This window comes from Pelodiscus sinensis, chromosome 24 (assembly GCF_049634645.1).
Source record: "Pelodiscus sinensis isolate JC-2024 chromosome 24, ASM4963464v1, whole genome shotgun sequence".
NCBI lineage: Eukaryota > Metazoa > Chordata > Testudines > Trionychidae > Pelodiscus > Pelodiscus sinensis.
Window position 1 is genome coordinate 11,196,387 of NC_134734.1, and position 23,511 is coordinate 11,219,897.

General features: G+C 51.0%; 2 protein-coding genes across 4 annotated transcripts in view; one reads left to right on the top strand and one right to left on the bottom strand.

Moving 5' to 3' along the window:
• The window catches only part of LOC102457482 (uncharacterized), a 31,985-nt gene extending 27,295 nt beyond the window's left edge, over positions 1 to 4,690 (top strand). The window contains exons 8-9 of one of the 3 annotated variants that reach the window (XR_012897428.1): positions 1,958 to 2,023; positions 3,984 to 4,690. The gene's annotated coding sequence lies outside the window, so the exon portion shown is untranslated. Of the gene's footprint in view, positions 1 to 1,957; positions 3,576 to 3,983 lie in introns of those variants that run through there. The other 2 variants (XR_012897429.1, XR_012897427.1) reach the window with 2 other exon arrangements.
• The window catches only part of LOC102455175 (uncharacterized), an 85,138-nt gene that overhangs the window by 13,714 nt on the left and 47,913 nt on the right, over positions 1 to 23,511 (bottom strand). Inside the window, exons 7-9 of the mRNA XM_075907143.1 lie at positions 21,680 to 22,171; positions 9,525 to 10,810; positions 3,836 to 3,841 (exon numbers count right to left, since the gene is read on the bottom strand). Coding sequence (XP_075763258.1) covers positions 3,836 to 3,841; positions 9,525 to 10,810; positions 21,680 to 22,171 — 1,784 coding nt within the window. The remainder of the gene's footprint in view (positions 1 to 3,835; positions 3,842 to 9,524; positions 10,811 to 21,679; positions 22,172 to 23,511) is intronic.

Sequence of the window (23,511 nt, forward strand, 5' to 3'; positions counted from 1 at the left end):
GGGCCAGACTTGCCTATGTGCCCCGCCAGGACTGTGCGCGTGATGGGCAGCACCCCGGGATCTGCGTGCACCTGGGCCAGCCCCGCTTCCCGCCGGCCGGTTCCTCTCTCCCTGCACCGGCCAGCCCCACTCCCCCCAACCCCCTCCTGGCCAGCCTTGTTTTCCTCGGCCAGTTCCTTCCCCTGATCTCCCCCAGCCAACCCCACTCCCCCCGACCCTCTTCCGGTCAGTTCTGCTTCCTTCCAGCCGTTTCCCCCCCACACACACATCTCCTCTGGCCAGTCCCACTCCCCCTGACCCCCTCCCAGCCAGCCCTGCTTCCCGCGGGCTGGTTTCCCCCCCCCCCCCCGACCTCCCCCGGCCAGCTCCTCTCCCCCTGACACCCTCCCGGCCAGTCCCTTCCCCCCACCCCTGATCTGAAATCAAGTGTGTCCGGTATTTTTTTTAAACCATTTGGTAACCCTAGTGCCATTTCAGATTTTGGTGGGGAGGGGCCGACCTGTACATGCAGTGATGGGGAGGGGGGAGAGTGAGAGCCTGGGAGGCAGATTGAGGCCAGAAGTTTCAGCAGTGTTACCGAGCATGCTCAGTACAAGCCAAGCACCAAATCAGGGAGGGGAACCAATTCCATCTGCCTTCCCCTCCCCATCCCAACACATCATCTCTATGCAGGGGCTACCAAGGCACTGAAAAACTCAATTTTTTTTAGCAGACAACTTAGCAGTTAGGTGACAGGAGCACTGTTTCTAATTCCTATATAAAAGAACAAAAATTAAATAAAGATTAGACCCATTCCATTCTAACACTAACATATTCTGACATCTTGTGGCAAGTCACTAAGAGACACTGGTTAGCCTTAAAATTTTAATATATATTTGTACTGTGTTACTAACTCTGTGAAGAGCAAGAGACTCCATCAGGACTTCTGGGCTCTATCTCAGCTCTGGAAAGGGTGTGGGATCTAGCGGGTTACAGCAGGGGGCAGATATATTTCAGCTCTATATAAGAACATCAGAATGGCCACACTGGGTCAGACCAATGGTCCTTCTAGCCCTGTATCCTGTCTTCCAATCGTGGCCAATGTCAGGTGCTTCAGAGGGAATATACAAAAGAGGCAATCATCATGATCCATCCCTGGTAGCCCATTCTCAGCTTTTGACAAACAGAAGTTAGGGATACCACTCCTGCTCATCCTGGCTAGTAGCCATTGATGGACCTACTCTCCTTGAACTTATTCTGTTCTTATTGAAATCCTGTTATAGTTTGGGACTTTCCACCATCTCCTGGCAAAGAGCTCTACAAGTTAACTGTGGAAAAAATAGTTTATTTTGTTTTAAATCTGCTGTCTATAAATTGGATCAGCTTCTTCTGTTATTAGTGAAGGAATGAATAACATGTCCTTATTCTATTTTTCCACACCATTCATGATTTTCTAGATATCTAACATATCCCCCCATTCCTTTAGTCATTTCTTTTGCAAGCTGAAAAGTCCTGGTCTTGTTAATCTCTCCTCATATGGAAGCTGTTCCTTACCCCTAATCATTTATGTTGCCCTTTCGGTACCTTTTCCAAATCCAATAGATCTTTTTTAGATGGGGTGACCAGATTTGCATACTGTATTAAAGATGTGGGCACACAATGACTTTATATAGAGGCACTATGGTATTTTGTCTTATTATCTATTCCATGGGTTCTCAAACTGGGGGGCGTGCTGAAATTCCAGGGGGGACACGAAGTGACCCAGCCTCCCCACCACCCCCGTCAATTCCCCCCCTTCCAAGTTTTGCTGCTATTTTTGTTTTTTGTCCCTGGTCAGTTTTTTTTAACTCAACAAGCTTTGCTGCTATTTTTTTTGGGGGGGGGGGTTCTCAAAAATCAAAAAGGGGGCGTGATGCCGAAAAGTTTGGGAACTACTGATCCTTTCCTAATGATTCCCAATATTCTGTTACCTTTTTAGGTTTAAGACTGCCACTGCACATTGAACAGATGTTTTCAGGGAACTATCCACAAGGATTCTTGAGTGGTAACAGTTAATTTAGACCCAGTCATTTTGGTATCCATAAGTTAGGATTTAATTTTTCCATATACTTTGCATTTGTTGATACTGAATTCCATCTGCCCTTGTATTGCCCAATCACCCAGTTTTTTGAGATCCCTTTGTAACTCTTTGCAGTCAGCTTTGGATTAGTTACTGTTTACCCTTTATCAAGAACATTTATTAGTTTAACAGCAGTGATACAAATGCAAACCCCAGCAGCACAACACCCATTGCTACTCTTTTCTTCCCAACTTTTAAGTGAAGTACCAGCAATGTTTCTATGATGATCTAACAATCCTTGAATGCCCAGCCTTTTGTTATTCTTAATTTTGTCATTCTGACTCCCTCTTATTATAACAAACTCCCTGTCCCAAATGCAAAGCTGCAAGCAGCTCAAACCTTGTTGCATTTAAGAACTGCCTCTGCAGTCAGGGCATCCAGGGTGAAGCACTGGAATGGGTTACCTGGGGATGGAATGTGCCGCTCAACTTGAAATGAAATGTTGTCTCAAATTCTCTTTTGCAATAGAAGTATAAATGTGCTGGCATTGATTCGCAATAAATATCAGATTCTTTTGTGGACGGGAAGTTCTTAGTTCTGCAGAGCTCTAGTGTAGTCAGTTCCTAAGGACAACAACCGCGTAAGCCTGAAGGTTAACGCTGCTTTTAAGACACACCTGGGCTATGTCTACACTGGCACCCTTTTCCGGAAATGCTTAAAACGGAACAGTTTTCCATTATAAGTATTTCCGGAAAAAGCGCGTCTACATTGGCAGGATGCTTTTCCGGAAAAGCGTCCGTGGCCAATGTAGACGCGCTTTTCCGGAAAAAAGCCCCGATCGTCATTTTCGTGATCGGGGCTTTTTTTGTGGAAAAGACTACTGTGCTGTCTACACTGGCCCTTTTCCAGAATAGTTTTTCCGAAAAAGGACTTTTGCCCGAACGGGAGCAGCATAGTTTTTCCGGAAAAACACTGACAATTTTACAGTAGATCGTCATTGCTTTTCCAGAAAAGCAAGTGGCCAGTGTAGACAGCTAGCAAGTTATTCCAGAAAAGCGGTAGCTTTTCCGGAATAAGTGGCCCAGTGTAGACACAGCCCTGCAGTCTTGATGGGCCAAAAATTTCCAAAGTTCTGCATCGGGTTCCCCCAATCACGAGAGCAGATTAAAACTCACGAGATTGGAAAAGAAAAACCAAGACGCGTGGGGTTACTGGTATTTGCCTTCTGGCTTTTTGAACCTTTAGGGATTGGAGTTCCTTCCCCTTGCAACTTTGTAAGGACTCTTCTAGTTTTAGGATTTTATGATTCTATGTTTTAAATTAGATGAATTCCTGGTTTCCAATCAGATGGGGGCAGTGGATCTGATGTGCTAATTCATTAACAAGGAGATTGATGAAAAGAACACAGAAAAGAAGGACTATGTGGGGAAGAGTAATAGAAATGTAGCCGTGTTAGTCTGGTGTAGCTGAAGCAAAATACAGGACTATGTAGCACTTTAAAGACTAACAAGATGGTTTATTAGATGATGAGCTTTCGTGGGCCAGACCCACTTCTGTTTTCTTCCACTACTTGATCTGAGGAAGTGGGTCTGGCCCACGAAAGCTCATCACCTAATAAACCATCTTGTTAGTCTTTAAAGTGCTACATAGTCCTGTACTATGTGGGGAAGTAGCAGAAGTGAGGACATGGCCAGAAAAAAGGGAGCTCGTGGGGAAGCAGACAGCTTTCTCCCTGTGCATGTCTAGACAACAGAGCTTTTGGAAAAGCAGATGCTTTTTTTCAGCATCCCTATAAACCTCGTTCTACAAGGAAGAAGGGATGTTCCGAAAGAGGGTTTTTTCCTGACATTTGGCCCCATGTAGATGGGCCAAATGTCGGAAAAGCCTCTTTCGGAAGAAAAGGGTAAAAAGATACGCAAATTGCGGTTCACACTTTTCTTTGTAGCGTAGACACAGCCCCTGAGCTTTTGCGCAGGGGCAGTAAAACTGAAGAACACTAAATCCCAGGAGCGCATGAAGAGGTAGAAGACAGGCAGAATGAAACACTGCAAATACAATGCATGGATGGGGGAGATGGGATCTGTAGAGGAGAAGACCTCAGAGCAGTCCATGCACAGCAAAGAGGACGGGAAGAGCACAGGCCCCAGCGCTATTGGAATGATAAAGTCTGGCAAAATAAAACTTTTATTCATTTCCAAACTTTTTTTTTCTTTCTGGATTTTCCGCATCACAAGAAAACTCAACTTGAATGAGGAGAGGCGGAAGCTTCCCAAAAGTGGCTTGCCCTCCCCCCACAGCCCTGCTTTAACTCTGTGCCTTCGCCTTGAGCCCCACCTTCCCAAGGCCCTGCTCCCGTGCTACCTCCCAAGACCACATCCCCACTCTCTCCTCTCTGCTCCCTTCACCCATTGCTTGCTTTTGTGGCTGATAAAAGTGATGGGACCATGGTCCCCGACGCTCCATTATGGCACCCTGGACTTAGAATTCCTATTCTGATTTGAAACAAGAACAAACATTAAAACTTCAGAAATTCGCCATTGCACTCAGCTGAGCGAGCAAGGGTTCTGTCACAGCCAGCCTAATTTGCATGGCTGATGAATATGCATGAGATCATTTCCATCACACTTTTTTTCTCCCAGCATTCCCCAGCCACTGTCTCCTTCCCCCTGACATCTGTCTCTGTCTGCCCCGCCGTGCCCACTGCTCTCAGCTGGGGGCCATGGGGCCATCGCATTCACCAGGCTCCAGCTCACAACAGCAAGGAGAGAGAGGCAGGCGCGGGTGGTGTCCAGGATGCTGCGCAAGGTCACAATGCCCAGGCAGTGGGGTCTCAAGGTTGTTGGCATATTGGGTACCCAGGCAGTGAAATCCTGCTGTGGTATAGACACACCCAGGTGGGTCAGAGCCTTGTTTGGTGGGGGGGACATGCCCCAGAGAACTCAGGAGTCCTGGGAAAGGGACCCTAGAGTCTACAAAGGTGGGCTGTGAATCCTGATTAGGCATTAAAGGCACAGCACCCCAATGGCAGTAGATCCGCACACACTTCACAATGAGGATGCAGCTAAACCTTTCAGGTGTGCTGAGCCCTGCTGAGTCTTCCCACAGCTCCCCCTGCAACCTCAGCACCGCAGCCTCCTTTCCATCCACCTCTGGTGCACACGGGAGACAGCAGGGCCAGGCCCCCAATGTGAGTTCACTCCAGTTCCAACCCGGCATGCCCAGCAGGGAGAGCCAAGCTCTCATGCAGGGCACTGGGACAGCCAGCTCACACAAGGGCACAGTGCAGAGAGAGAGAGAGAGCAGACAGGAACAGAGCAAGAGGCAGAAGGGCCAGACAGCTGAACACAGCCTGCAGTGCAGTGTGAACCTAGGGCGGTGGGACCCCGGTTGATGGACTCCATGTTCCCTGGCCCACACCTGAGTATACGCACTGGGTTGCCAACCTGGGCTGTCAATTCCTGGCCCATCAATTCCTGGCCCCTGGACTCTCACCTGTGCCAACATTTCTACAGAACAACAGGGTGACGAGGGACCAGAAAAGCCATTGAGTCAAACTCCCTGCCAAGATTCCAGATTAGGCATGAGACACCATCCAGGCTCCCCAGCCCATATCGCACTGCACAGGCCTTCGGACTCAGAACTGCAGCTCGAGCTGCATCCACGCTGCACAGCGACAGGGCTATGGTCTCACTCACAGCAAGATGCGGGCTGTGATCTACCCCACTCGCCAAGTCCGAGGGTCTGAACCCTGAGCATTTTCTGACCCAAGCCAGGCTGAGCTGTGCAGGGGTGGAAGGCGGGTTTGGGCAGAACCCAGCAGTGGTTTGTACTGTAAACTTCTCGGCTACGCAGTATAGACAAAACAGCGCAGCATAGACATAGCCCTCAAGTGCTTCCCTGGGAAAAGGGGGGGCAGAGCACACACTTTGGGGACCTCTCACTAAAGAAACCTTGGTTCTGTCAGCGATCGGAGATGCAGCATTTATCCGCTGCTGGTAAATAAAGTAGACTGCATGGAAACGAACACCCGCCTCCATCAATTCCTGCATCTATCTGGAACATACCCAGGGCTCTGAAATTTGACTAGCCAATTGGATCAAAAGGGGCAACAGTGTGAACTGAGCTTAGCCAATTGGATCAAAAGGGGCAACAGTGTGAACTGAGCTTTAGTGGTGCAGCTGTGATGTCCGAACAGGCCCAGAGTGGGAGAACCCATCCAGGCCTATTGTGTTTGTGTTCAATGCACACGAGCTGCCTTTGTGACCCTGGGGAAATCACTCCAATGGGGGCTGGGTAGGTACTTTCCCCAGAGAGGTCACCCAAGCAGATTGGACTGGCAGGCTCATACAGCCAGAAGGGATAATGATGAGCCCCAAGTCTGACCCACCTAGCCCAGTGATCCCTGAATGGTGCCAGTAACCTCTGGAGGGGCTGGAACCAGATGTCTGATCCCATGTAAAGGTCTTCAGGGTCCATTACTGAATTATCCACCTTGTTAAAACTGGGCACTTTATTTCCAGTTTTGGGTCAATGGGGCAGATCCCAGCCGGTGTCAAGGAGTGTCTCTTATTGGAGCCAGTAGGGCCAGACACCAGCTCGTGTCAATGGAGTGACAATGATTTTCCTTGCCATGGACATGCCCTCTGGACCAGGGCAGAGATCCACCCTGTGAATCAGCTGAGCTATGCAGGGTCCCAAAGGGAGGAAGGAACATGCAAAGCAGCATATTTCAGGGCTCTTCCAATCCAGCCCCCCAAACTCTCCCCTACCTGTGCACTGGTGACAGCAGCAGGCCAGGCCAAGCTGCAGCAGATCATGGTGACGGACATGGTGCTCAGCCAGGGTCTGCAGTGTGGAGGGGACAGCTGATGGGTGACTCCCAGGGGAATGCCGCACCACGGCGCAATGCAGAATTTCCCAGCGTTCCCTGTTCAGCCCATGTAATTTCTGGCTGCCTTTAGGGGTCGGTTGGAGTCTGCGGAGCCAGCTCCCAGTGAGCAGAGCACCCAGCCTGATGGGGCTGGAGGCTGCATGCTCTACCTTATCCTTATCCTTTTGCTGAGGTCTGGCAAAGAGGGAGGAAAGGCAGGTCTGCAACCACACCACGTCCACTGATGGGACACTGAAGATGATGGGGGCAGGAAAGACTGTGGGGGCGCTGGTGTCTGGGCCAGGCCATCCGCCACAGCTGCACTCAGTGGGGAGAGGGCTGCCGGTAGCTGGTCACTGCTCTCCATGCAGAGCGTTGCAGAATCCCTACCACCACCACCACGTAACTGGAACTGGGTTGTTTTAGGGGTTTCTTCACTCTACTCATGGAGAAATCATTTTTTCTGTTGTATTTTTGATACACTTGACAGGTATTATGAAACAAATTGCCAAAATAATTGAAACCAGAATGATTATGTTCCTTTCATTGACAAAATATGCAGCAGCATTTGTAGTTTTTTTGGCACAGAATTCACCCAGGAGTAATTGAGGGGCAAGCAACCTCATGAATTCAGAGTTAGGGTTACCAGTTTGGATGCTGTTTACTTTCTGAACCTCAGCTTCTGCCAAACTCACATTTCTGAAAACAAGGACACTCATAAGGTTGCCCACATAACCTTAACTCTGCCCTCTTTCAGCCACTCTCATGTTCCCCCCAAAACACATCTTCACTGTGCTAACACCACGACTGAAATGTATGATCTGTTCATCTCTGTCTGCAATCCTTCAAAGCAGACCCCCAACGTCAGCTGGGCCTGACCAGACAATCCCAGGACAAGTCAAATGGGGAGTTGTGGTTACGCTGGCCATTACAATGCCAACCAACCCCCATTTTAAGATACCCACCTCCACCAACCCCTAAAAAAATCCAGACACTGCTCCAGTCCACTTCTCCACTCCCAACCCTGAAAGCCTTCACAGTAGGGCAGCTCATCTTCCCTTTTGATACTCCAAGCCCTGTGGGAGCTGAGATGGGTCCCTCCCAACTCCTCTCATGAGAGCGCCAAAGAGTTAATATAGTGAGTGCAGATGAGGCTCAAAGTAGGACTGGCTGATCTATATCCATGTTTCCTCCAATCTTTTGCATTCTTGTGGGACTATTTCCATCTATGTGTGGAATCAATTTTATGTGCACTGAAGCATGTGCACCACCCGTAGAAACACAGAACCTTGATGTGGGTGCTTTGCTAGTCATGTGGGCGGCATTACGATTTCCCTTGAATGGCTGCCCAAGTGCCCAGCTTATAGGCAACACTGATCTCCACCCAAATCCTGTGAACCCTGGAGCCTGTCCAAAGACACAACTTGTAATTTCTTTGTTCATTTTAATGAAATGGATAAAATAAATACAAAGAAAACCGCCACTCACTAAACCTAAACTATTCTTAACACCGCTCAGCTAGTTCTGTGCAAGTCTCTTGCAGCTTCCTATCCAAGGAAATTCTACAGCAGGTCACAGCTGGTGACTCAAATATCAGGAGAGCAGGGTCCCCCATCGCTTTCACTCCCAGTCACACCTGCTTCACTCCACCACGTTGTCATTATGGAACCACCAAAAATTAGCATCGTCATAATGGGGAAGAGCAGCCGACACTCTCTGCACGAACAATCCCAGCTCGGCAGGGAAAAGTCCAGAAGTGGTTTTGTCAATGGACAGAAACTGGCATTTAAACGTGGAATGTTTGGGATCCATTGGAATTCCCGAGCCAGGGCAGGACAGTCATCTGCAGCCCGATGGAGTCACAATCAGGATCCAATTATTTTCATTTTGTGGAAGCAGAAGGAAGCATATAGGGACGATAAATTCTGTCGTGGCTCAGAGGCGCCTGCGCTGCTGGAGTGAACAGGTAGAGTGGTGGTGATGGGGAAGGAGGGAGTTCCTCCGACTCATCCCATGTCTTTCCAGTGTCACAGAGGCCGAAATGATAAATTTGTCCCACTTCTCCTCTTTGATCTACTGCAATGCATTTTACATCAGAAAAATGGTCACAAGCAAATGCCTGCTGCCAGCACAACCTGGACCAGCGTGAGCACAACTGGGAAAGAGACAAACTGTCACCAAAGGGGGAGCTTGCTGAATCTAAGAGTTGTTCTGTTAGTGGGGTGAGAAGATAACTGTGATTCTCAGGGCTTGTCTAGAGCAGGAACACTGGTACCAGTTAGGACAGGAGAAAGGGGAAGGTGCCGGCTAACCCCAATCAGTCTACCTGGGGTATGTCAGCACTGCAAATATAATGGTGTGATCACATCACAGGAGGTACTTCTAGCCGGCCAATTCCACGGAAAATTCTAGAGAAGACAAAGCCTGGGGAGGCTGAAAGAACACGGTGATGCAAATGGTGTAAACAGCCCGAAAAGACACTGTGGGGGAATTGGTACGTTTTTAAAAAAAACAATTCTCTTCCCTCCCAAAGTTCGCTATGGTGTGTATGTAGTCTGTCAAATCATTCATGTCTAATAAGCTCTCCGCTCCAGATGAAACGTTTCCCGCACTCACAGCTTTCACAGGGCGCTCTCCTGTGTGGATCCTCTGATGAATAATAAGGTTTGAGCGCCAAGTGAACTGTTTGCCACACTCAGCGCATTCATATGGCCTCTCTCCTGTGTGCACCCTCTGATGTCTAAGAAGGGAAGAGCGCTCAGTGAACCTTTTCCCGCACGCGCTGCACTTATATGGTCTCTCTCCGGTGTGGATTTTCTGATGTTTAATAAGACCTGAGCTCTGAGTGAACATTTTCCCACACACAAAGCAGGTGTAGGGTCGCTCTCCTGTGTGCATTCTCTGATGATGAATGAGGCCTGAGCTCTGGGTGAAGGTTTTCCCGCACTCACTGCATTCATGGGGTCGCTCTCCTGTGTGGATTCTCCGATGATTAATCAGGGATGATCTCTGCGTGAACTTTTTCCCACACTCGCAGCATTCATAGGGTCGCTCTCCTGTGTGCATTCTCTGATGGTGTAGGAGGCCTGAGCTGTGAGTGAACTTTTGCCCACACTCACAGCACTCATAGGGTTGCTCTCCTGTGTGGAGTCTCTGATGAATAAGAAGGGCTGATCTGTGAGTGAACTTTTTCCCGCACTCACTGCATTCATGGGGTCTCTCTCCTGTGTGGCCTGTCTGAGGTGCGACAGGGTCCGATTCCTTGCTGACATTTTCCCTGCCTGTGCAGCCTTTGTCAGATGGCTCTCCTGTGTGCAACCTCTGATGGTTACTAAGGTCTGATTTGAAAGTGAAGCTTTTCTTGCACTCACGGCATTCATACAGTCGCTCCCCTGTGTGGATCCTCTGATGTCTAAGGAGAGAGGAGCTCCGAGTGAAACTTTTCCCGCACTCACGGCACTCGTAGGGTCTCTCTTTTGTGTGGATTTTCTGATGTTCAGTAAGTTTTGAATTCTCCCTGAACTGTTTCCCGCACTCACTGCATGTGAACGGTCGCTCTCCCGTGTGGATCCTCTGATGTTTAAGAAGGGCTGAGCTGCAAGTGAACTGCATCCCACACTCATGGCATTCATAGGGTTTTTCTCCTGTGTGCATCTTCTGATGTCTAGTAAGTGTTGAGCTCCGAGGGAAGCTTTTCCCGCACTCACCGCACACATAGGGTCTCTCTCCAGTATGGCTTGTCTGATGTTTGTTAAGGTTGGATTTGTCACTGAACTGTTTCCCGCACTCACTGCATGCATAGGGGCGCTCTCCAGTGTGGATCCTCTGATGTCTAATGAGGGTGGACTTCAGAGTGAAGTTTTTCCCACACTCCATGCATGTGTTTTTTTTCTCTCCGGTAGCTATTCTCTGCTGGGCTGCGGTTTCTGTGAGATCCTCATAGGTTCCCTGACTATTAATGTATATGCCCACTTCCTCACTGGGCTGCTTTCCCTGCTCCCTCTCTGGCCTGTGCTGACTCCCACAGGCTGCCCCCTGCACACGACGCCTGGACACATTCCCTTTGGAGCCTTGCGCTAATCCACCAGGCTTTTCCACTTGCTCAGCATCTTCCTGCTGAGGGTTCAGCTCCTGGTTCTCACTCCCCATCTCAGCACCTGCTGGACAGAGAGAGAAACCTCAGAAACAGGGGGCGGGAAAGGGGAAAACAAACCAAAGTTCAAGCCAGAGAGACAGAGAAGTGTAAGAACAGAAGAATGGCCAGACTAGGGCCCAAAAGTCCATTAGCCCAGTATCTTGTCTTCCGCCAGTATGAATGACAGGTGCCTCAGAGAGAACGAACAGAACAGAGTGATCAAGTGATCCATCCCCTGTCACCCATTCCCAGCATCAGAGAAACAGAAGTAGCTGAAATCTGTTAAACTTTTTTCCTTAAGGGACAAAAGAGGGAAACTACCTTCTGCCTCCACATCCCAACAGGCAGGGAACTGCTGTCAGGTGTGAGGATGGGTCGGAAGCACGCACGACAGCTGCCCTGAGGATACCAGGTCTCCTCGGGACACTCCTGAACTCCAAGAGCTCACACGGCCTGTTCAGGGAGTCCCAGCTGTGTCCTTCAGCGCACTGGGAGTTCTTGAATTGTTTTAATGATCCCTCACCTGCGCAGGCACCTCTCGGGATCTCTCCATCCTCAGAGCCCTGGAGCTTCAAGACCCCTGGATCCTCCCCTCGTTCCAGCTGGGAGATTACATCAGGCTTGGGAACTGGACACTCTGCCCAAGGGAAAGAAAACAAGGGAGATCAGGGGAATTCACGGAATATTTGTCACAAAGAAGGTTCTATCAGTTTTATCTGTGGTTAGACGCTGCTAAGCCATAGCCCACTCACACACCCTATGCAGCTTTCTACAAAATCATCTTACTCCTGACAGTTTTTTTGCACACAGCTGGGAGTGAATCTCTGGTTCTAATTGTCCCCCAAATGACTGCAGTCAGTCAGCATTTATCTCAGTGAGTACACAGCCCCCATGGCCTCGCTGGGAAACCAAAGCGACTAACAGGAGGGTTTGGAATGCCACGGCAGCACAAGACTTGCTAGAGAGTCACTAACATGGAAATATGCATGGGCAGCAAGACTGAGTCCCTGTTCACGGGTAGAGGGTTTCTCGCAGTCTGCTATCACAGGAAGGGGTTGGCACAAGGGGATGTGCTGCAGCCACTCAGCCCAAACCACACTCATGAATCTGAGACGGAGCCTGGCCTCAGAGAGCTTTCCGACAATGCAAGCTGTGCATATCTCTGGCAGCTGTGGCTGGCTCCCATTCTGCGCTAGACTGGGAAGGGTTAACACTGCACTGTGGGCTGTGGAAAGCACGCCCACTAAGCCCTACTGGGCATGCTCCAAGTGTAGCCAGAGTATAAAAGGGAGCAGCTCAGCTGATTATGGGCTGACAGCCAAAGGGGAAGGATGCTCCCAGCAAGCGCCAACCCAGAAAACACAAGAGCCTCTGACAGTAGGAGCCAGGACCAGTTAGAAAAAGATAGAGACCCAGACACCAGTGGGCCTCCTGGAAAACCCAGAATTGCTGGAGCCTCCTGCACTGACAAGTCTGGAGATGCCTGGACCATGACTACCCAAGACACACTGAATTAGCCGGGAGGGGACGCCGGCTGCAGGGCCGAGACCAGTCAGTGTGTTGCATCTGAATCTCTGATGACTCAGTAACTGAGACCCCTGCCACTGACAGGGCCCAGGGCTGGGAACCCGTGGAGCAGGAAAGGCCTGGGTCCCTCTACCCTAGCTACCACCAGTGTTCCCTGTAAGCTGAGAGCTTAGGTGGCTGCCCAGAGAGATGTGAATGCTGCCCAGCTGTTTAGCAGAGTTCCCAGATGGCAAGCAGCATGTGTTTATATTTGATGGTGCACCTCTGCACATGCCTCAGTGCACTTACAATTTATTCCACACACTGAAGGAAAAAGTTAGCAGAAACGTTGGCTGCCACCTGCCCATAAGTGGCGGCTGCTGTCCATAACGTTCACCACTAGGTCTCATCACCTTTCAGATAAGGGCAACCTAGCTGATCCTGGCCACTAGACCTTACCACTGCGAGGAACTGGACAACCCCAATGATTCTGGACACTAGGCATTACTGCCAAGAGATAAGGTCTACCCTATAGCCTCTGGCCATTCAGATTCTGGGACCTACAACAGCACAGTCAACTTATTCGCAGATAGAGAATATCCCCTTGATGAAAGGAGGATGGGGTGATCTACCCCATCACAAGGTGTGAAAAATCACTAACCAAATTGTTCCCAGAGCGATCTGCAGTGAGGATGGCAGTGTGCTAGTGTGCGTGTTGCTGGCATGTTGGGGTGATGCTGAGACGGGCAGAGTTAAGGCTGCATTGTGGGGAGTGGCTTGAATCTACCTGCATTTCCCCTTCTAAGAACTGAGGGGACAGGACTCCTTACCCAGCGAGGTCACATTCTCTGGCATGACAGCTCTGTAGGGGGCTCTCTGAGCAGGGTCCAGGAGAGCCCCCTCTTCCCTGGTGAAATACACAGCCACTTCCTCGACGGGCACCGGCCCCTGAAAGAGCAAGAGCCCAACACTCAGCACCTGCTGCCCCACCAGCCATGGGGGAGATGAGCCAATCAAATGGAAGCTCTGGGAGGCTCATCATCTACGGAGTTTCAGCTCCCCAGTGCTTGGAAGAACTAGGGTGTCAACGTGAAGATGACTATACGATTAACCGATAATCATGTCGACTACATGCATTCCTCCCCCTCCCCCGGATCAGAGGCAGCAAGGGTTGGGGAGTGGGAGCCGACGTCCGTGAGGAGCCGGCTTAAAATGTGAGTACTGCATCCGCCTGCCCTCCCCACTCCTGCACTGTTGCCTCTGCTTGAGAGGCAGCAGCACGAAGGGTGAGGGGGTAGGCTGGAGCAATACGCACTGGGAGCTGGCTTTCTAACCAGCTGCCCACATGTATAGGCTCCTGCGGACCTGCTCTCCCCCCTTGCTGCCTCCTAATACAGAGGCCACAGCACGGGGGTGGCAGGGGGCTCCCTAGGAGTGGTGCTGAGTCAGAACAGCCAGACTGGGTCCGACCCAAGTTCCATGCGGCCCAAGATTCTGTTTGCTGACAGTGGCCAATGCCAGGTGCTCCAGAATGAACAGGACAGGGAATCATCAAGTGATCCCTCTCCTGCCCCCCCATTCCCAGCTGCTGACAAACAGGCTAGAAACATGACCCTGCCCATTCCGGCTAATAGCCACTGATGGACACATGCTGCATGAATCTATGTAATGGCAGAGCATCCAGGAAACACCCAGGCAAGGGGACGGAGAGCGAGTCCCGGATCTATCCCTGCAGATCCATCCCAGCCCTGCTAGCCAGATACTGATACAGGAGATGCAGCCCCTCGCAGGACCCAGGCACAATTCCCTGGTAGACCTACCAACAGCCTCCTCACTGCACAGAGCTCGAGGAGAGGGGCAGCTCCCCTGAGCCTCTCTGCTGAGGGCCCCCTTTATAGCTCCCAGCAGCCTCTTGTGGTCAGATCAGGCTCCAGCACAGGGAGTCTGGTCAGTTTCCCCAGTCCCACAGGTGGGTTGTTTCCTGTTTCCACCTCCACACTAGGGATGTTAAATTTAGATTAATTGGCTAAATGAGTAGTTGATGCAATTTGCACCAACTATTTGATTAGCTGATAGGACACCTCAGCCTCCTCAGGGCTGTTGCTACACTTCCAAGGCAAATGTGCTGCGGGGAGCACGGGGCCAACGGGGGACTCAAGCAGTCTCCCGCTGGCCCTGTGCTCCCCGCAGCATTTCAAAGCAGCAGCGCTGCATGGAGCCCGGGGTTAGCAGGGGATCAGCTGACCCCATGCTCCACACGCGCTGCCACTTTGAAGCACCCTCTTCTCTTCCCCCTGACTTTGCTGCCTCTTTCTAATAAAGGCAGCAAGGGGCGGGGGGGGGAAGGGGGAGGGGAGAGCGACTAGTTGGCTAGTGTGTTGACTAGCCAATAAGCATTTGCTTATCGGATAGTCGACTAGTCACATTCCTACTCCCAACCTCCTGGCTCTGTTCCTAGATTGAGAGCCACTAATTACACAAGCCCCAGCAAGTCTGTCGCACACTGGCCTCCTGCCTGTCTCCACCCTTTCCTGTGGAGCTCCAAACCAGCCCAAATCTCCCCCCCCATCCCCGTCCATTTGCTGCTCTGCCCCTCCCACAGGAACCCCCTCTCCCAGTTCCTCCTACCTGAGCTGGCTCTTCTGCAGCCATTTCTCTACCCTGCGCGGGCTAGAGTGACACAGGACGTGGTTCTGCTGCCTGGCAGGGTGAGAGGGAGGTTTCAGAACAGGGTTTGTTACGCTCACATCATGCTGCCCCCAGGCCCTGGGCTTCTGCCCAGCTGGGTGATCGGAGACAAGGGATCAGACAAGGGGAAGCAATGGGGGGATGTCTACCAGCACCTGAGAGGGAAATGGCACAAGAGGGGCATGATGGGTGGATGATGAAACTTCCCTGCAAGGCGGGGGAGGTTAGCTCTCTGCACCCTCACTCTTCCCCCCCCCCTCCTCATCTAACCACATCTGGCCTCTCCTCCTCTCCCCTTTTAGGTGTGGGGGGGAAGGGGGAGTCTGCAGGGGGGCGAGCAGGAACCTGCCAGGCTGGTGCAGGGAGGCCAGGTGGAAGGGACAAGAGGGACCATGCAAGTTGGAGGGGTCTCCAGAAGGGGGAAAGGAGAGCGAGGAGGGGGCAGGGGTTGAGGAGGGACCCAATGGTTGAGGGAAGTGGTCTGTTGAGGATGGGGGGAGGGGGGACTCTGGTGGGGACGAGGGGTCAAGGGGTTTGGCGGGGGGGTCTGTCGAGGATGGGGGTGAGGATGGGGGACATAAGGGGATTAGTGGGGGACTCTGGTAGGGATGGGGGGGTCAAGGAAGGGTTTGCCGGGGGGGTGTCTGGCAAGGATGGGGGGCAAAGAGGGGGCTGGCGGGAAGGGGGCTCTGACGGGCGGGGGTCGAGGAGGAGGTTGGCGGGGGGGGGGGCGGATCTGGTGGGGATGAGGCGGGAGCGGCAGGCAGGACGAGTCTGCTGGGGGAACGAGGGACCCAGCCGCAGGTCTGGCGGGCGGGGGACGAGGCAAGACCTGATAAGGGGGGGGGGGAGGGGCACGGCCGGAGGGTCTCGACGGAGCGGGGCCGGGAGGAGACGTCAGGGCTCCCAACCCCCATAGGCCGCAATTACGCCCTTCCTCTCCCCCAACCGGGTCCCCCCCCCCCCCGCCGGGCCGGGCCGGGCCGGGCTGCGCTGCAGCGCCGCGGGGCCCAGGCGGCTCCCCGGGGCAGAGGGGCCCAGCGCTGCCCCAGGGGCTCCCCCTCACCGGGGGCTGCGGCCGGGGCCGGCTCCCCGTGGAGAACGGGCCCCAGCGCCCGGCTGCCCCGCGTCCGATCTCCGGGCTTTGTTCTCCAGGCCCGGCCCCCCCTTCGCCTCCTCTGCCCGCTGCTCCTGCCCCTTCCTGTGTGCGCTGCACATACCGAGCCGGCTGCCTGCGCCTGCCCGCGGGGCTCGCCGCGGCGTCCGAGCGCCTCCGCCTCCGCCCCCGCGCGGCAGCGCCCCGAAAAGCAGCCGGGAAGGGAGGGAGACCGAGGCAGAGAGGAGCTTCTCGCACGGCCGCGGCTCCCATAGCGCCCGCAGATGTGGTCGCCTCCTCTCGAAAAGGATCGCTGGGCACTCAGAAAAGTTCAGAAAAGGGCAGCACAAATGATGAGGGGTTTTGGCTGCCATCTGAGGGGAGATTCATAAAACTGGGATTTTACAGCTTGGAAAAGAGATGAGGAAGGGGGGACCTGATAGAAGTCTGTACACTCATGACGGGTGTGGAGAAAGTATGTTGTTTACTTGTCCCCATAACACAAGAACTAGGGGGTCACTCAGTGAAATTACTAGGTAGCAGGTTTAACACAAACACAAAGAAGTGTTTCTTCACACAACACTCAGGCAACCTGTGGAACTCCTTGCCAGAGGACGTTGGGATGACCAGAACTTTAAAACGCTTCAAAACAGAGCTAGATACATTCAGGAAGGATTGGTACATCAATGGCTATTAGCCAGGCTAAGCAGTGATGGGGTCCCTAGCCTCTGTTTGTCAGAGGCTGGGAATGGGTTACAGAGGATGGATCACTTGATGATTCGTTGCTCTGTTCATTCCTGCTGAGGCACCTGACATTGGCCACTGTCGGAAGACAGGACACTGGGCTAGATAGACCTTTGGTCTGACCCAGTATGGCCATTCTTAGACTGCTGCAATTTAAGCCCATTGTTTCTTTGTCCTATCCTCAGAGGTTAAGAAGAATAATTTTTCTCTCTCCTCCTTAAAACCATCTTTTAGCTACTTGAAAGCTGCTGTCCCCACTCTGTCTTTTCTTTTTCAAATTAAATAAATCCAATTTTTCCAGTCTTCCCTCATGGGTCATGTTTCCAGAGCTTTCATCATTTTATTGCTCTTCTCTGGACCTTTTCCAACTGGACACAATACTCCTGTTCAGGCCTAACCAGTGAGGAGTAGAGCAGAAGAATGACTTCTCGTGTCTTGCTCACAACATACATCTCAGCATGAGCTTTGCTTTTTTGCAGCAGTATCACACTGTTGACTCATAGTATGTGGTCCAATATGGCCCTTTGGTCCCTTTCTGAAGTACTCCCTCCTAGGCAGTCACTTTGCATGTGATGGAGAGGGCAGGAGACTGAATGATTTGAGTTTCTTGCCAAATCCTTGGTTTTGCTCAGGGTCAATTCCATACATCTCTGGCATAGAACCCTTTACCAAATGGCCCAGAGAACTCAGCAGTGCCAGTGAGGAGTGGCTTCCGCAATGCCATCAGTTTATTTCTTTAATCTGATATGACAGGTCTACATCAGGGACTAGAAATAGGCTTGGAGCAGAATCTCAATCGGCAGCTGGAGTTGGGATTTCTGTGCAGAAAGAGCTGGTTTTCTGCAGCTCTCTTTCTGCATCTCTGAAACAACAAGGAATCCTGTGGAACTTTAAAGACTAGCAGATTTATAGGGGCATACACTTTTGTGGGCAAAGAAGTAAGTCTGTGCTCACAAAAGTTTATGCCCAATAACTGTTGCAAGTGGGTCTTTACCCACAAAAACTTATGACCAAATAAATCTGTTGGTCTTTACAGTGCCACAGGCCTCCTCATTGTTTTGGCAGATATGTACTAAAATGGCTCCCCCTCTGATATATGCAACACTGAATTACTTTTGACACATGTGCAGCCCCCTCAACATCTCAGTGCAGCAAAACGACCACTTTGTTTCCTCCTGTCAACTCACAGGGCCATGGACAAACAGGATTATGGATTCGCTCCGACACAGAGTCGATTAGGGATCGTTTGTTTTATTAGTCTCGCTACGTCACTGCTACTACAGAGTTAATGTTGCTGAATTGTTGTTATACAGCTATTACAGAGTGCACATCAGCAAGCGCTACAGAGCAATGCATATAAGAGTAAAAGGCACTTGGAATGCTTATGTCCCTTCTACCGCGGGGAGTCCCGTCCCTGATCCTCGCTTCAAGGTCAATGTGGTCCAGCTGGGGGGGAATCCAGGGCACCTCTGAGGTCTGGGTTCCTTGTGAAACTCACAAGGCACGGGACTCCACACACTATTTAGATTACAGTTGTTTACCAGGTGTGCGCGTACTGACCCCACGCCACTCTTAGCATTCTCATGAAGTTGAAATCAAGGTCGATGTGATTTATTCCTCACTACATTCCCAGCTCAACTGCATGGGCTGCAGTCGATAAGGGCCATCTGGTGTTTGCATTTACAGGGATCAAGGCGGTACTAAACTGAGTACACTAAGGATGGAAAGTTCCATCCTGGCCCTCTGGGCTACAGGCTCCATGTATGGCTTCTTATATGACACCTCAACATCTGCCTAATCAGGGACAGTAGTTCCCACGATGTAGGATGTGCTAGGATTGAGTCAGGAGTATACTAGCTGGAAGTCTCTTATTATGGAATTCTCTCCGGAGATTGTCCAAGGTGATATTGATCAACACAACTGCCATTGATTCATCTGGTCCCTGACGTCTGGAACAGGGCCCTTCATTTTTAGTGGGTTTGGTCTAATATGCACGCCCCGCAAGCATCCCTGGAGTACAGTCCTTCTCTTCAGGAGTGCACTTGAGGCTCAAAGACTGTCTTGGGGGTTAGATGAGATTGGGGGTACCACTGAGATTGGCGGGGAAAGGGAAACCTTATATTAAGGGGGAAAATCTATAAGAAAAGAGCTTGTGAATACAGATAGATATGGCAAAAGCTGTTTTAGATGGCCCTCCACCGACCTGAAAGCTCTATAAACCGGCATTTCTGATTTTCCTGGAAAATCTGATTTATAGTCTGGTTGGCGTGGGGGCCAGTAGGCTCCTTACCTGGCTTTGCGTGACAGCTGCAACAGTGACACATCCCTGCAACTACAAAGCAGAGAAAGAACCATGAGGGCTCCCTGCACTACCCCCGCCCTAAGCATCGGTTCCACAGCACCCATTGGCCAGGATCAGTGGCCAATTGGAGCTACAGAGATAGGGCCTCTGGGCAAAGGCAACACACAGAGCCACCTGGCTGCACCTCTGTCTAAGATTAGTAGAGTCATTGTCTCTTGCTTGCAGGGAGCTGCCCAGCTATAAGAGCTACCCAGATCTGGTACCCCAAAACCTCTTCCATCCCCAGCCCAGAGCCCCCTCCTGCATCCCAAAGCCCTCATCTCTGGTCCCACTCTGGAGCCTGCACCCCCAGCCAGAGCACTCACCCCCTCTTGCACTTATTCTGGTTATTTCTTAACCAGAATATTTGACTAATTGGCCCTACCCATTACACGAGTATGTTAGATAATCTAGCTTTTACTGTAGATGTATATCTTTAGAGAGAGCATTATATTTATTTAAAACACTTCATAAGGTATACGTATAACATTCTCTCTAATGTTACGTGTTCAAACAGTGTGTTTTTTCTTACTGATTTACTTTCCTCATCTATTTAACATTATCATAGGCTGGTGGAATCCAGTTTGATTTCCTCCAGTTTAAATAAAATCTGTTACCGTTTTTAATTTTTTTGGACAACCAGTTATTTATATAATCTCTGGTTCCATTAAATAATCTTTTATGACTATGTAATCCCTCCCACAGATAAATTAGGGCACCAAGGAAGTCCAATGGGACAAGTGCAATCACTCAAAGAAGAACGAGACTTTCCTGAGGGGTCCAGTTCAAAGGGTTGTAAATGGAGTTTGTATCTTTCACTGTTGGCAGAATAAAGATGGGTTTGTCTTTCAGGGGAACATGGTGAAGGGCTGAAAGAGGGCAGAGTTAAGATTGTGGGGGCAACATTAACATTCAGTTTCCTAGCTTGCAGAATCCAGTGGGGTGCTATCCCCATTTGCAGTCACTCGTTTGTCTCCCAAAATGGACAAAATATCTGGCCAGGACTTATCTCCAAAAGCCTGCTCCCTTTTTGCTGAATACCTTTAGCACAACTACTCCAACAAAGGCTTAAACCAATCGAATAGGCCCCTAACTCTAGAAAGTTTAATAACCCATTGACTTTTCTTCACCTATTAACCTCTCCCGCCCCATGCAAGTTCCAATTGAATGAGTGATGCATCTCAACCAATTTTATACTCCCATAATGTCATTTACTCTGAGCACACACTCAAGACATAAGATCAGGGCAGGAATCAACCAACACCCACGCACTGTACATGGGCTGTGTCTTCATGGCAAGAATAAGTGTGGGTTTTACATCACAATAGCTAACTCAAGCTAGCTAAGTCCATTGAAAATCCTAGAAGACATGAGGCCTGGATGGTAGGGGTGTTAAATTTAGATTAATTGGCTAATCAAATAGTAATGCAATTTGCATTGACTAGTCGATAGGGAGCCTCCGCCTTTGAAGTGTAGCAAGAGCCGCAGGGCTGTTGTCACACTTCAAAGGTGCAAGTGCTGCAGGGAGCACGAGGCCAGTGGAGAACTCAAGCAATCCCTTGCCAGCCTTGTGCTCCCCATGGCATTTCAAAGCGGCAGCGCCGCATGGAGCCCGGGGTCAGCTGGGATCTCCCCCGATGATCCCGGGTTCCATGCAGCGCTGCTGTTTTGAAACACTGTATGCAAACCAGGGCCAGCTGGGAGTCCAGTCTTCAGCTGGCCCCGGGCTGCACATGGTATTTCAAAGTGGCAGACCCCGGGCTCCACACAGTGCTATCGCTTTGAAGCACCTCTTCCTCTCCCCGCCCCCTCCCATTGCTGCCTTTTTCTGATAAAGGCAGCAAGGGTAGGGAAGCGACTAATCAACTAGTGTGTCGACTATCCAATAAGCATCTGCTTATCAGATAGTTGACTAGTTGTTCACAGCCTTGCTGGGTAGATTTAGCTAGTTGAGGTCACTCCTCTCTCTCCCATATGGGGCTGATGGATGTATCTGGTAGATGGCACGTGCACATACTCCCAAGACTTGAAGGATAATGGAGATGATAGACAGGACTGCAGGATTCACCCCAGAGAAGGGCAAGCTACAAAAGGAAAAAGCAGGCAACTCCCCTAGGACAGCTAAGTGAACATAGTGAACAAAAGGGGCAAACAACCCTAACAGTCACTTTGTGGGAATTAACAAAAGTCTTCGAGGACCATAAAAAAAAAAGTCTTTTGCCAGCCCTAGACATGGTTTTCATAGTGTTTATCGCCCTTGCAGACTCTCCGATGATAAACAAGGGCTGAGCTCTGATGGAATGTTTTCCCACACTCGGCACATATATAGGGACCTTCACCTGTATAGATCCTCTGATGTCTAATCAGGTTTGACTGCCAAGCAAAGGTTTTCTCGCACTGATAGCATTCGTAGGGTCTCTCTCCCGTATGAATGCGCTGGTGCATAATCAGGTTGGAACGCTGAGTGAAGGTTTTCCTGCACTCCTGGCACTCGTAGGGCATCTCTCTTGTATGGGTTCTCTGATACATCACAAGCGCTGAGCTGTCACTGAAGCTTTTTCCGCACTCACAGCATTCGTAGGGTCGCTCCCCCGTGTGGATTCTCTGATGCGTAATGAGGTGCGAGTTCCGAACAAAGGTTTCCTCGCACTCCCTGCATCCGTAGGGCCTCTCCCCTGTGTGAATTCTCTGATGTTGAATAAGGCCCAAGTGGCAACTGAAGTTTTTCCCACACTCAGTGCACATTTTTCTCTCTCCTGTGGGGAGTCTCTGCTGGGTTGTGGTTTCCTCAAGGTCCTTGTGAATCCCTTGACAATTCATGGATTTGCCCACTTTTTCACCTGACTGGTTTCCCTGCAGCCTCTCTGGCCTGTGCAGACTCTCACAAAGTTTTCCCTGCTCAAGACTCCTGGACACATTCCCTTTGGAGCCTTGTGCTAATCCCCTATGTTGCTCCACTCGCTCGGCATCTTCCTGCTGAGGCTTCAGCTCCTGATTCTCACTCCCCATCTTAGCATCTGCTGGAACAGAGAGAGAAACCTCAGAAGCAAGGCCAGCACACCCAAATAAATGCTGGAGAGAGAGGGGGGAACTAAATCGGGCACTGAATTCCCCCAAACTCTTCCCCACAGGGCAGAGAGGCAGGGATCATTTCTGCCTCCACATCCCTTCCAAACACACAGGGGGCAGTGAGATCAGTGAACCATCTATTGCCAGGAGTGAAGGTGGGTAGGAAGAAATGTTCCCTGTAAGCTGTGAGCTCCTAACTGCCCACCCTGGTTCACTTCCTCAACTCCTCCTCACTCGCCTGCCCTTCCTCCCAAAGGTAAAAAAGGGGCTTTCTGGGCACAGTTACTGGACAGCACTCTTCGGGGTTACCTTCTTGCTCCTGCTCCTTCCTCCTCTCGTCTTCTCCCCACCTCATCAGGAGGGCTCATCTTATAGTCCTTTCCCTCCTGCTCACGCCCTTCCATTTCCCCAGCTGCCCTCGTCCCACCCCCTTCCCATTGGGCCATTGCTCGATGCAGCAGTGTAGACGCCAGCAACAGTCTCGCCCTTTAGGAGGTGCATGCACCAGCGTCCTCCAGACTCCTCTCCCCTCCCTTTCCTGGCCCCTGGCTGGTAGGTGCTCCTGCGCATCCTGCAGGTGCGCCAGCCTCGGTAAGAGCCTTTCGGGAGCTTATGGCGGTTTCCCCTGCCGCCATCTCGGGAGGGTGCCCAACGCTCGGCCCTCCTCCCCCGTACTCTGGGGACTTTTGTCCACTGCGGTGTTGCTTCACACTGTCACAGACACAAAAAGCATGAAAGCACTGCCTGATGGCAAATCCCTGCTCCTGACGCTAATGACCCCTTGCCTACCTGCACCCAGATCTCTAAGTAGCAGGCCAATTCTAGGAAAAATCCTATAACTATGGTTTTCCAAAATACTGAACATGGCTAATTGAATTATAAGGTCCCTCTAAGGCAGGGATTGAGAAACAATTGCCTGTAGACTGTGATGCTTTGGACTCCCTCCTTTCCCCTGTAACAAGGCAACTCATCACTGGTGCTCTAGTCACGTAGTGGAGTGTCTCCAAGGCTTCTTGCCCCCTCT